Below are 15,077 nucleotides of genomic sequence, written 5' to 3' on the forward strand. Positions count from 1 at the left end.
CTTTTCATCCTTTAGCTGAAAACCATTTGAATCATTTTTGAAAGGCTTACAAGTTTAAGAAACACAGATTTCTCTGAAACAAAAACATTACTCACCTTAAAAGACTATAAATAAGGGAAAGATAGGGAGGAGAGCTTTACGCCCACAGTGAGCAGACAAATTCTTTTTGAAAACTCTTATGCTCACAACAGAAGAATTCTTCTAAAGCCAGGCAACAACAAAAAAAAAAATCTATCACATCAAATGCCACAGAATAAGAACATGAGCTGGAATTGTTAAATCAATACAACTTTAACACAGCATTGAAGGTGGAAGGCCTTTGTCCATGTCACTTCATCACACCAAGGTAAAAGTCCAGTTATACAACCCACAGAGTTATTCTACATACTGGGTCTGATTTAACAGTGGGAATTAGGATAAATGCATTTTTCCATTCGCTCTTTAAGCATTCAGAGCGTGCAAGGTTTATGGCACATATTTTTAATCACATCTGAACCTGCAAGGTATGAAATTCTGCAGAACAAAACCAGAGTCCAAACCAAAAACCGCCCATTTCTGTAAATTATGGTCTTCCAGGATCAAAGCCATTATACACTGCAACTGTATTACTCTAACACAACAAAAGGAAACCTAGGCAGAAAGCGTAGTCTGTGCGACACTAAAATTGCAGAGAAGTCGGTCAAGCTCTAGGGAAGCACAAGAGCCAAACGTGAAAAGCGCTGCCCAGGCAAAAGAAAAAAAACCCCACCTTCCTACCCAAACTAGCAAGTACACGACCCCTGACGAGGCCACCAGGCTTACATGACACACCTTCCCCTACACAGACAGGCAACGAACGTGTCTTTTGGGCTCTGAGAAATAAGCAAGCATTTAGAATGGCAAAATCCCTCTTTCCCTTATCTTGTGCTGCTAAATGGAAAAGATAAATCCAAGTAATGCAGTTGGCATTGCACATTTGTCTAAATTCACTCTTAACCCTAAAGGCCTAAAAGAAACTTCAGGGAAAGGAAAGTAATGGATGGAAAGTAATAGTGGTAGGGCTGCGGGAACAAGGAAAGGAGAGAGAAAAGGGTTGGTTTTATTATAGTTTAATGGGGTTTCTTTTGGGGGGGTTTCATTGGGAGGGGTTTCTGTTTGTTTGTTGGGAAGGTGGCATGGTTTATTTATGATTTATTTCTCCAGTTCCTGCAATTCAGGTAATGAAAGACTTGAGCTTTGGCAAAGATCCCCTCCTTAGCCATAAAAAAAAAAAAAAAAAAAGAACCACCTTAATTAAGCTTACCGGAAACAAAGCTAATCAAACTTGAACAGTAACACAGGGCAACACAAACATGTTCACTGTATCACATCTTCCTTGCTGGCCAAGAGCCCGGAGTTTTCATTACATTTTTTTTCTCCCCCCCATTTCGCAATAGCATTAACGAGCCCTGGCCCAGGATGCCCAGCTTTACAAACTGTATTTGTAGGAGGTCAGCGTTTCATGAGGCCAAAACCCCAGCATGTGGAAAGTGTTAAGACTTTCATGTAGTAGAGGAGGTTCTTAAAACTACTACTGTTCAACTCAAAAATCTTGGAGCTTCACAGATCATTAGAGGTTTCTGAACCACAGAGAAGGGCAGAGTTAGCAAAATAAATCAAGAGTTCCTGCGGGATGTCCTAGCGCTTTACACAACAAGAGGCACCAGGCACAAAGCAGGCTCAGAATTAAACAACAGGGAGGACTTCTCAAATTGCATGAGGAAAGAGCTGTTTTATAACCTGGAATGTACTCTCCCTTTCTTTAAAGGTTAGGGTCTAGAGGCATTGTACAAAATAACTCCGTTTGTGTCAGGGCGTTGGGAGGAAGGGAAAAGGGAGCACAGAAAGTATGTTTGGGGGAGGGGAAGGAGAGGAATCAACTCAACTGTTCCACCCAACAAGAACATCTATTTCACCATGGCAATAAAAGTACTTATCAGCACCTCTTTAATGCCAGATTTCTTACTGCTGTACAGGAGTTTGGTAGCATAAAGAGACAGTATTCCCTGCCAATTTTCTATATACGAGATGACCAGAGCCAACAAGGATTTCCCAACCACCAGTACTGTCAGCATTTTTCATTTCATCATTAATCTCATAACACTGTCTATTTTTTAAGACTCCAAGTTCTTAAATACAGCGATTACTTACGAAACCATCTCTTTCGTTTATGTCTCCACAGAAGAGAAAGTTTCTAAGTTCACGTTTACAAAGAAAAGAATTGAAAAATTTAATCTTGAAAAATCTAAATCAGAAGGAAACATACCCGTCAACACTCTTAAGATTTTTGAAAAATAAGGAATGTAAAAAGCAAAAGGTTTTCTGTAGGAGATGCTTTGATTGCTCAATGCTTGATGCGACACTGCCTGTACCTTCTTAACCAGACTAAAAGCAAGAAGTGAAGCAGTGTGCTGAATTTCGTTGCTGCAGAATGTAGTTCTACCCGGGACAACGTGGGAGGCACAGTCAGCAGAGGGAGCCCCTTTTACTCCAAGCAAAATGCGCAAACAGCACAAATGGTGGACCCCAGTCTTGCAAGGTCCACTTATTACGCACAAGCAGGAACGGGAAACCCAAAGCCTAAGCATTTCACATGGCTCACAGCTTCATTATCTTTGTTTTCCACGTACCAGAAGACATTAAGGTGCCTGAAAATGCATTCTACCTCTTGGTAGGGAAAGGAAATCCCCACCATAAATCCACCATCATACGCACGTACACAGGGCTATGGTTCAGATTTGCAGCCTTCCTCCTCCCAACTGAACACCTCGCAGAACAGGGCTCTTCCCTTACGTGCTGCTGTGCTAAAAGCAGTAGATGTTTGCTCAAAAGAACACCACCATCGCCTGTAAGTAATCATTAGCATTTTTATGTCCTGAGAATTTGAATTCTATCACACTCCTAAGCATTTTTCTTTCAGATACAAAATAGAACGGAGGAACAAAAAAAAAAAGCAAACATAGCAGATTTCAGCTTGTGATGTTAAACGTTTCTTACAGCACAAGGCTTACAGAGCGTGTTATATCCACAAACTGCCTTAGTTTCCCCTATGGCACAGCCCCTTTAAACAAAAGCCACTATTCTTAACAGTTTATTCCACAATCTGTGTAATTCCTGGGAGTTTTCCTTGGCAAGAAAGGAAAAAAAAACCCCCACAACAAAAAAAAAAAACCAGTAATCAAGCACTGCTTCTTTTTTACAGCTGGTTTGAAACAAAAATGACAAAATGAGTGCATCTGTCTACTGAAGTTGTTATTGTCTTGTTCTCACAGTACAGTTATAGCAGCATATTACAGGATATTTAGGACTGAATAATGTATTTGGGGGCTGATTCTATGCCAAAAGAACACTGCAGATACCATTCTTACGGTGCCATCTGGGGCAGGAAGCAACGATTAAGGCCAATGATCTGTTGTATAAGAAGAAACTTAATTTCATGCTCAGCGTGGCAGGCAAGACACATTAAAAGTATAGTTTATTCTCTGCCAACAGACGATTTTTTTTTTTCCCCCTTGGTGCACAATCTTGTGCCCCCAAATGGCTTGCTTTATTGAACTCACACAACCTGGACAACAACTTTCTGAATGTCTGTGTTAAGGAACTGAAAACTGCTTTGCACCACTTAGCACTCCAGATCACCCTGACTCTGCTGTAACATGACTCTCAACAGGTCAAAGCTGTTCACATTTATTTACTTCTTGAACTTGAAAATTCAAAGGAAACTGCTGCAATACCTTTTGAAATTGTAATCTCTCTCTCTCACACACTGTAAATACACACACGAAACGGCACCACTTGGGACAACACCTAGATAACATCCTCAGTTATGTCAGCTACAATCTAGCTGCCCCTGCTCCATTTTTTCCCCCTTAATGGTACATTTGTAATTAATCTTCATTATCCCTGATAGGATAAGAAAGCAGTGTGGGTGCTGAGGAGGAGAAAATCAAGTAGCAAGACAGAATGCTTGTTCCTTAAATGTAAGCAAGCCACCAGTCTGCCTGTGAGCAGTCTGCACTGGCTTCCAGTGGATAACTAAGGACAAAATTTGGCGCAAATACAAATATACACACAAAATCAAAAAAACAATTACGTATAGGCCATAAACATCAAGTTAAACACAGAAGTTGAATTAGCTGCAAAAACTGCTTCAGTTTCACTGCAGTTTGTTTTTCAATATCTCAGACTTGAGCAATTGCTGTAAAACTCACCATTTGCCAACCACACCACTTGTCTCCACATCTCCCTCCCTTTCTAAAAACCCCTTTTCAGAAAGAATTCATTTGTCTGCTCCATTACAGGAATTTTTAAAAGTTGGCATTCCCACTGCATAGATAAGAAAGAGGGACTAACCAGCACCAGGTAGCCACCACCTGAAGCGTATACTCAGCACTGATACGCTGCTCTTCCAAAGAGACTTCCATCATGTTGTCCCCTTTGGTCCCGTCCCATTCCCCCCCAAACAGACAATACCATCTTAGAATGCCAAGTTCATGCATTACAGAAGTCTTTAACTTGCATAAAACAAAGCCACTGATTCACATATATCTTTCATAGATTACATCAAGTACTTGTAGGATGAGATTTGTGCAACACCACTTTTACATCAACGCAACCATTATAAGGACATCAAGGCTTATCTTCCTGCTTTGCCAGAGTCGTTTTCGGTTGCCCTGCGCCAGTCCTGGGTTTGCTTCTAACTCAGCTCTTACCTTGTAAAAACGTCAATTCCACACCCAACAGTACTGTACATTAAGTATACAAGTAAGGATCATGAGATCCTCAGATATCCGTTGTGGGTCTGTGAGTTAGTACCACAGAGAGGATTACACGGGGAATACTTCTCTATTAAGCCATTTTAAAAAATCAGATACCAGGCAGGATTATACAGATTAATTTATTCAAGTAGTCACCCAAATTTTATAACATTAGCACTGGTTTAGGACAGGATGTCCCACAAACATCACTGTTGCTTATATGGCTTTTATTTTTGCTTTTCTGAAAGCCATCTTCAAGTTTTAAAGCATATCTTCAGTCACTAACTGGATGGGAAACAAACAACATGAAGGGTTTGGTGCACAGCATTAATGGAAAAGAATCTTGCCAGGATAAGAGACTCAACCATGAAAATAAACTGCACAAATTCTCAAGTAGATACCTATTTTATGTACCTGAGATTCACGGGACCTTAGGATTGATGTCCGAGTACAACTGCTACAAAAGAAGAAAAGGTAGTATCTGTTCTCACAGGGAAAGAAAAATGTACAATAAAAAGTACACAGCTGTTGACGAACAAAACCATTTTAACCAGAGTCACACATACCCTTTCAGCATAGATGCAAAAAAGAGAATTCACAGTAAGAAAACAAACAAAAAATGCCTTAAGATGGTGAATTATAAACAGAAGGTAAGGAAAATACAGCGCAACAGAACTATGAGGAGTCGCAGAATCATTGTGTTCTCTCAGTTGTTGAGGAAGACTCAGACAATATTGTATCAATTTCCCAAAAAATCTTGGCTTAGATCTTCAACTACATACCTTTCACTACAAAGTAGAAATTGTCCTTTTTGGCTCTATGACAGAACTCAATGCAATTGCCTAATGGCCCTCTTTTGCTTGCAACAATATTTTACCCCTACCTACCTCTAAACCTGCAGAGAAAAATAAACAATGAGTTTCAATCTTGTAATGTAAAATAATAAAAAACCCCAGCAGAGTGCAGAGTTGATTTATCACCCATGCTAAACGCAATTCTAGAGTGCAGTTGGCACAGTGAGTACACTTTCTGGTTTTATGCTCTTCACCTACAAAGGTTTTTTAGTAAGAAAACCAAGTAAGCAGCCCAGTTTTTGAGCTGACGACATTGTAAATTACCTTTAGAATACAAAAGTAAAATAATACAATTGAAAATGAATTATCTTATTCTCTTAAGAGAAAGCTGAAGAGATTTAAAACAATAAAACCAAAGCACATTAGGTACTTTCTTTCTTCAGTTTTACTTGCTTCAGCTGAAATCCAGACACACAGTGAAAGGGTATTCTGGTCTTTGGAAGATGTAACCATAGTCATTAATCAGATGACCACACATTAGTGGCACTGGGCCCTGAACAGGAACAGTCAATGTAAAAAGGCAGTTCACACAGCAAGGATTTAAGAGATACGCAATATATACCTTCAGGATACGTTAAGTCAAAAGAAGAAACTCAAGAAACTGAAACAAAAAGGAACACGCATGGTATATAAACCATGAAGCTGGAACTGCGGCCCAAGCTTGTCAAATAAAGTATACAGTCGGCAGCTCTGCTCACCTGCAAGACCTGAAATTTAGAGATGAAGATGACATGGTGTATACCAGAGTTAAACCTTTATGTCTCTTTAAAGACCTTTCCAAACCTCCTCTTTTATTATCCAATAAAATGATGACATTTGCAATAGGTTTAACAGTTAAACTTTTAAGAACAAGCCAAATCACAGTGAACACATATACTGAACATCCCTTACAGATGATCTGGTCTTTGCAAACAGCTTTCGGCTCAGTGCCACTTAAATTTAGGAATATCTCCATCCGAGCTCAGCATTTCATTAAATTCTTTGGCTTACTTATTCTGCTCCTGGTGAGAAGCGTGAACTGAATTACTGTACGCCTCCTCAGCATAGTGCTTTACCTTAAAGCCAAACGTTTAGTGTTCTCCCTTGATCAGCTAAGATAGCCACATTCAAAAAAGAAAGAAAAAAAGGCAATATGCTCCCTACAGAAGAGTCTGCTATGCAAATGAATCAATGGTTTCACTTACACAGGAAAAGCAACTAACGGATGTCTCTGCCCATTTTTCAAAATGGACTGAAGCCCAGTCGGGTATCTGCTACGACTGAAGAAAAAAAAGTCTTAGGCTATCATTTTTAAAATGTGAAGCCTGTAGTCCCTGTTTTAACAGGAACAAAACCCTCCAACTGTAATATCCATGCAATGGAAGCACTAGCAGCAGTGAGCAGAGATGAAATGAAAAGAAGCAGTGGCTGTTTATGTTGGCAGTCGCTTCAAACTCTAATGGAAAATTTCAGCTCTGACTGCATCTAGGCTAGAACAAGTTATTAAGGAAAAAGGTTCAGCTTTCAAACAGCAAAGGCTTACATAGCTTGTCCCTTTCTGAACGCTCCTGCAGCAAAGACAAGTCAGGAAATAATATGCCTTGACAATGCAATGTATTAATATCCTATCATTAGGGGAACATGCCATCAAATAAAATACATTTCCTTTGGGAAAACAGAACAGTGATAATGCCCATGCCACAGACACAAACTCAGCTATTGGTACAAATAAGTTATACCACAAAATGCAAATATTAAAAAGCCAATGTGGGGCTAACTAATCACTTTGTATTAACGGACAAAAACATATTCACCTAATTATCCCCCTCTTTTGATCCAAGGAAACCTGCTATTTGAACAATTATGTCGAGGGAGAATCTTTACCTTTCATATGCTCAGGAGAATTTTGCACAAATATTACTGAGGCTGTTTGTTGACACGAACAGTATACAGTCTGTCCTCAGAGAGGACAAACACCTTGCCAGCCCACACATATGGTAACTGCAGTGACCTTTCAGCCACTACACATTTGCACTGTATTTAAGAGCTACTCAGGAAGCCAATATTGTATATTATGTAACACAAGATTAAGCATTAATGAGGCAAGAATAAAATTGTTTATCTAAACCCCAATCTAAAATTAAACAGAAGTTTACGCTGAAAGCTCACACTGCACTCATTTTGTCTCCTAACATTAACAGAGCACAGCTTATTTAGTCTCTGAGATAAATCCCAACAGCATTTAATTTGGAGAGAAGGATTTTACTATCAGAAGAGAGAATATTTTTCCTGAAGAAGAGTGTGATGCATTTATAGTTCTTACGTGCATAAATACAGCACGTTGCAGGTATTTTGATCTAAGGAAAACAGTTGATTTTCATGACGTCTATTTACACTGCGTTTTAAAGCTAAATACAGAAGCATCCACCCAGAGGCAAGACCTTTCGATTGCACTCTGTCGTCTCTTGCTAAGCAGCCAAACCAAAAATCACACACGCCAAAGATACCTGTGTGCTCAATAGGGAAATTCAAAACAAAATTAGACCAAAGTCTGCATGCCTCCACAAAGATTCACTGTCCTCTTTTTAGACTTCTCACTAAGCAAGCAGCCCTACAAGGCTAAGGAGCTTCAGCCTGCCAGAAAAAAGCCAAGCAGACAATTAGACCACGGTCACAGTCACTGTACCACAAACCTTCCCTGAAGAATGCCGTAAGAGTCATTCAAGAACCTCAGAACATTCAGATAGGTGTCATCCGCAGTTTTAAGAATAGGTAAAGAGGTCAAAAGTACTTGGGCCTATTCCCATGAAAGACAGTGTTTCCAAAACCTCAATTCAATTGCAGCACACGCCATAGCTATTGAGTGATATCAGATGGTATTATTCTTAAACCTACGTAAGGCTGCCCAAGGGACAATCCCATACATGCCCCTCCATTTCTAGCGGCTAACTAACCGGCGTAAGATGTTTGAGTTCCGCTGGTCAGACAACACACTGGACATGAAGCAGGCTGCAGGAACTCCAGCCAGAGGAAAGCAAATCTCTCTCTTCTGGGACCACGGCCTTAAATAGTTCCAGCAAACCGAAACTGCCCTGGAGCGTACAGAAGTGTTTCTGAGTGACCAGCGCAAGGGTAGGCTGAGCGGAACAGGACCCGGCTCTAAATCTGAGCGAGCTGACACCACGACTTGGCCTCCTCCTCCTCCTCCGGCTGGACATTATTGCTCTGCACAAGCTCACATCCAGTCCATGTTTCTATTTACCTTTTGCATGTCACTGACACAGAGTTAAGCTATTTACAAGAACACAGTAAGTCAATCCCCGACCTTGTAGGCATTTAAAGTACATTTATCTCAGGCCTATCACAATCCTGGTGCTTCTAAAACTCTCGAATTCAAGTAGCTCAGTGTAATCACCTAAAGAATTCAGAGCAGGAGAACTTTGAAAATCCCATATTATCACAAAGTTTTAGCAAATTAACCCAAAACAGGGGGGGCAGAAATGACATTTAAAGCCAAATCAGATACTTCAGAAAACTTGCTGGCAGCTGTGTACCTTGCATTCTCACAACATATGGATTTAAATGAAAGTTATTAATGAAAACTGTTCATGTCACAATAGGTGCCTCCAAAATGTATTTCTCGGCTTAGCATGTAGAAGAATCCAAAGCGCTGCCAAGTGTGACCCAAATGAGAGTAGGATACTTCAACTACATCCAACTGCAGCTATAACTGACTAAGAGAAAACTATTCAGGAGAAAGGGGAAAGGAAGAAAGATACACGGGAACAGAGGAGAAGACACGTTTAAACCAGAGTTCAATGGAAACCCAAGGAAGTTTCAGAAGTTTTATTTAAGCTTATCTACATGGAGGCGCTTTTTCTCCAGAGCATCCCAAGGTTAACACTTACTGATCCAGCCTTAAAACTGCTGGTTTTCCTTGATCCGTTTCAGCATTCCCATTTCAGCAGAGGGCCAGCTCAGGTAAGAGCTGATTTTAGTTCCTGTGTCTCTTGCTTACAGAAACTTGCAGAGAATGCTACAGCTATTTACACTTATGCCCACTGGGAATCACTCTTGGACATAAACTTTGAAATAAACTGGAAATTTGAAATAAACTGGAAGAGTGAAGACCTAAACAAACACACAGCTCTGACAGGCAGTAAATATTTTCTTTCAAAAAGGTTTTTTTTTTGCTGGTTATTCATTTAGAAGAAACAATTTAAAAAATGTTGAAAAACTATGTTAAACTACGAAAAACGGTGTTAAAATACACATTGACAAATACGGGGTTTTCTTAGACGATATGGCACATTAACTGTGGAGAGAAAAAAACAGCAAAGGGACAACTCAAATAGGACATTCCTTAACACGCTTGTGAAAGGTACGGCCTAATTGTACACTACGGCCTAATTCTCATCTCTCACCATGGCCACTTTACACCCTCCAATATTATAAAAGAAATACAATGTCATATTCACCTCTATATTCTGACTTCCCGTACAGTAGCATCAGCTTGATTTAATATAAAATAGGCCTAGTCTCTACAATAATTTTCTATTTCTATTGTATTCCTTATCTTCCGCTGTTGCAATGTTCCAACTGCAGGGCTTAAGGCGATACTAGGAAGAGTTCTCCCCCAGTGAAAGCAGCACAAATATAAGCGTCTAGAAAAGGTACGCATTATACAAGAAGCATGATAATAAGGAGATTTAACTTTAAGTGGGTTTTGCACTGGCTCCCCTCCCCACAGGCTTCAGTGACTGGTAAGGTGAACTTTAATAAACTGGAAACGCGCAGGATGTATTGACCTACAGCCTGGTTTCCATTTAGGGCAAGTCACTTCAAGAATGCCCCCCGACTCATTTTCAAGTAGCTTTTGCAGAACTTGGGAGTTGCCGTAGTGCTTTTGCGTCCATGTAATAATTTTTGGAATTTCACCTCATGTTAATACAGTGGCTAAACAGGAAAATAAGGCCTTTTTTCTAGCATTTCTGGAATTGCTAGAGGGTTGCTTCACACTGCAATAGAAAAATGGCAGGCAAAGTATCTGAAATTATTCTGCTGATGAAAAAATACAGACAAATTAATTCCACAGCCTTGTAATTTACATTATTCATTATTCCACTTTAAGGAGGAAAAGCAAATCTGGATAGTCAAATATTATTTACTGCAGCCTTTATTCTACATGTCTTACTATAGCAAAACTGCTGTAAATTTTATCTGAAAAACACTGGGAATTAAAAGAAAGCAGAAGTGAGACCTGTGGGCAAAAATAGGAAACAGAGATTAAACAATCCGTTGTAGGTCAAAGGTTATTTGTAGATCAGTTACCACTCGGGGCTAAAAAAGCCTGCTCAAAACCACCAGCACACTGCTTCCCAGTTGCTCAAACTTAATATTTAGTCTTCTCTATACTAAAAATTTAGACCTAACGAAACAAAAACGTAACACTTGAAAAATGATAGCTTATGTAAAGTTTCCCACCACTTGCAAACTTGCCAAACTTTTACCAAAAGCCTCAGGCCCAATACCCAAGTTCAAATGTAGAAGTCAAGTAGTACAAACAGGGTCAGACACCTGCCCCCAACTCTCAGTTCTTCAGTTTTTCTTTTCCTTTCTCCTGCAAAGTGTTTTTCTCTATCACAAAGAGACATTTTGTATTTAAAAGCGTATTTCATAGTTGCTGTAATTCAAACTTGAGAAGAGTACTTTCGCCTCTCAGTAACTTTACCATCAGTAGAATTCATTTCTAAAGTAAACGCTAATTTGTTCTAAATACATTGCTAGGAGATATTCTGAAGAAAAGAGGGAAAGACTGCTTAAACCATGTGCTGGATTTGTTAGATGTTGCTAAGAAGCATACTATTTCGGCATTCCTTCTAAGCTGTCATCTTTCCAACACTGGGCCTCCATGCCTCGAAGTCCTACAGAATAGTAAAGCAAAGTCTACCTACACTTGGTCGGTAATTAAGTTTTCCCATCATTCTCAATGGGAGAATCAGTGAACATATACACCAACTGAGGCACTCCAGGAATCATTTCATCCTCCCCTTTCTATTTGACTTATGTGGTGTTACTAACTATTTATCAATGAAAGATTGTGATATCACAGCATCATCTCACAAGGAACATCTCAGAAGAGAATGGAAACGTCCTACAATAAGTGACAGGTTTTAAATTATTTTTACAGTAATGTTCTTCCCCACTGAACATCCAAATTCCACACACACACAAGTCTAAACAACCAGTTATGGTTTAAATAAATATTTTCCAGATCATTAAGACATTGCTAGAAAATAGTCTAACTCAATTTTCATTGAGTTATCTCCCTTCTAAATTCAGAACAAATACGAAAACCGCTTTCCCAAACCACCCTCCCAGCAGTTAAATGACACCTGCAGAACAGAAACCGAAGCTTCTAGAGAAGCTTGGCAATTAGGACTAATGGAAAAGTAACTAGATTCCCAAGGCTTCCCAAACCCTCTTTCCTTTGAAGAAGGCAACCACTCCTCCCTGTCCATCTTCCCTCTAAGCACTTGCCAGGATTTTCAGTAGAATGACAGTCATGTAAGCTTTATGAAGTTCAGTAGAGTAATGAGCCACAGATCAATTCAGAAACTGAAGTTACACGCTTGCTGTCCACGTTTCAGGAACGTGAAGAGTTAAATACAACAACTGAATTCTGCAGGTCGTAGGAGCAGGCACATACCTCAGTCTTCCAGATTCAATTAGATTTTGTTTTGTTTTAGGCTTTCTTTAATTACCCACTGCCATTTGAGCCCAACTGGGTGACATAAATGTATTATCCCATCATAATGTCAGAATTTAAAATTAGATTTGGTCTCCATAAATACACTTCGTCCAACCTTAGTGACTCCGTCCAGCAATGACGGCTATTTTATGTAACATCTTTCATACGGTAAGATGTAAAAACTGCACAAAAAATTATAGCTACCTTTTCTGGATTTCTCTTCCATTTATCTGAAGAGAATTCAGTTCAGGGTGAAAAGGAAATAGTTTCGTAAGATCAAACACTGAAGCAGCAAGAGAAAAAGCAAATTACATAAAGTCCAAATGTACTTACAGTCTCCTTATTTGGAAGCAACTCCTTTCGGATCCTGAAGAAGTTCTTGCCGTACTGCCTCAACCCCTTAATAAAACGTTTCTGTGATAAAAGATAACAAAAATAGTATGTCAGCAGAAGGAAGAAAAAAAAAAAGAAAAAAGAAAAAAGATCTTGTTAATCAGCACAACAGCCAAACAATGTTCTTAGCTTAAGGACTGTCGATAGGAGAAAACGTATACCTATACACAGCAACTGAAAACAGACAGGGGAAAAAAGCCTTTGAAAAGATACCGAAAAATTCAAACCACATTCCCTTCCATGTCAAAGTTCCAACATTTGAAGCTTAAAAAAAGTCAGTACCACAGTCAGTTCTTCTCCAAAACGACCGAAGTATTCTGCTGCACGTCTCTTCTGAAGTCTGTTATTTTTCAACCAAGAAGCAGCAGGCGAAGGAAAATACGCAACGCTGATTTTCAGGGGAGAAAAGTGACTCTCCAGAGAAGGTGTCGCAGGGGTTAAAGAGTCCTTGCGGCCGCCAACCCTCCGGATTCACCCTTCCCGATTTTCGGAGGAACACCAGCCGACGGCCCCCCGAGAAAGCCCTCCGCCCGACGGGAGCGCAGCCGCCGCCGCCGCCGCTCCCCCTCCGCGGCTCGCCGCGGTCGGCGGCCGCTCGCCACGCCGAGACGCTTCCTCCCCTCGCCCTGCCGCCGGGGCCGGGGCCGCGCAGGGCGGGACGCGGCGGTGCGGGCGCAGGTGGGGAGCGCGGCGGGGCCGGCCCGATGGCGGCTGGCTGGGGCTGCGGCGCGGGCGGCGAGGCGAGCGGAGCCGCGGCGAGCGGAGGAGCCGAGCCGAGCGGCGCGGAGGGCCGGGCGGGCGGGCGGGAGGCGGCGGCCGCGGCCGCCCAGCATGTGATCGCGGCGGGGCTGGGCGGCGCGGCACCCGCGGGGCGCGCCGCAAAAGGCGGCCTGGATCGCCGGTCCCCCCCCGCCCCGGACCCCGAGCGGCGGGGCCCCTCGCCCCCGGGAAAGCCCCGGGAAATCAGCCGCCGGATTAACGCCCGCCGGTCCCCGGGGGCTCTGCAACGGGGTGGCGGCTTTCTCCCCTGCCAGTTGCCGTATCTCATCTGCCGCACCCCTCAGCTGCCCTTCTCTACTCTCCGGTCCCCCCTTCAGCTGCCCCTTGCACTCATGTTTCCCCTCTGCAATGCCTCCCCCCCCCCGCAAGATAACTCTTCAGCCTCCAGCTGGAAGCATCGCGCACTCCCCTCCTCCTCTCTTTCCGGGGCCAGCACCTTCGTTCGGTAAATCTATTGCAGCGTGCTATCCATCTCAGCCTGCAGCTCTGGGACCAGCCTCACCTACACCCCAGCATTTCACCACCATGAATCAGTACCAGGAGATTAAGAATAAACACAGAGTGCCTCTCCTTGGAAAGGCCAGTCCTGAGGACTTTCCTTTCCTATAATAAGCATACAGGTATAAACAGTAGCAAATACTAAATTCTGCCTGCAAAAAAGATGAGGGATGTTGAGCATGCGGGCCCTAACATTCTGGGGGAGATGAGAATTAGTAATTCCCTAAAAAGAAACACACCTCAAGTTGGCTTAATGCATTTTGGAACACATCTGCTTGCAAACATCTACTCAAAGAGGTGGGCAGGTGATTAGAGGCTTCCATATTGTGAAGTGGATAAGGAATCCCAGAAAGGGTAATTCACTACTAAAATAGTGCTCTGTACAGCTCATAAGCTCCAACCACAATGCTGAATATGAGTGAGCAGTCTCTTTGGAACCTCATGCATATTATTTTGCAGATACGCTCCCACAGGGATCTATCCTTACCTAACCCTGACCCTCAAAACCAGCAAGACTGCTAGGGTTCGCCAAGAACATGCCTGGGGGCACAGAGACAAGAATTAACCACCAGTTGTATATGCTTTGAGATTACAGTCCCTTCCAGTATATACGCTCATACCCACCTGCTCCTTTTAAAGCAGCGAACAGTTTAAGAGTTGAGTGACGGGGCTGCTTGGGTTCCTGAACAAGGAGAAGTTTACTAACAGCAAGGTACCAGCCCCCCGTTCACAGGCAGAAGTCACACAAACATCTACAGAGCAAGATACCAAGGCTGCCTACAATGTGTAACTGGTCACTAACGCACACTCGTACTTCTCACTTTTTACCATGAGAATGACAAGGAATTCTTATTACACTGCGGGGGAGGACAATCGCTCCCCTGGCACCACATGCACACCTCTTCTGTGCTTCTGTGCAAGAAAAGATGGCAGCAGCAACAAGGCAAACAACCGTGCCCTCATACCACTCCCAACATCCCAAAGAGCAATGTAATTCCTGTCTGCAGCTTATCACAAAGAAAGTCAACTAAATCAAGAAACATTTGA

At 41.9% G+C, this 15,077-nt stretch overlaps 1 protein-coding gene across 1 annotated transcript in view; it reads right to left on the reverse strand.

Annotated features, from left to right (window-relative positions):
• RERE (arginine-glutamic acid dipeptide repeats) overlaps positions 1–15,077 on the reverse strand; it is a 256,716-nt gene that overhangs the window by 43,854 nt on the left and 197,785 nt on the right. The window contains exon 11 of the mRNA XM_075172413.1: positions 12,693–12,773. Coding sequence (XP_075028514.1) covers positions 12,693–12,773 — 81 coding nt within the window. The remainder of the gene's footprint in view (positions 1–12,692; positions 12,774–15,077) is intronic.

The sequence above is a fragment of the Calonectris borealis genome, chromosome 23 (genome assembly GCF_964195595.1).
Source record: "Calonectris borealis chromosome 23, bCalBor7.hap1.2, whole genome shotgun sequence".
NCBI lineage: Eukaryota > Metazoa > Chordata > Aves > Procellariiformes > Procellariidae > Calonectris > Calonectris borealis.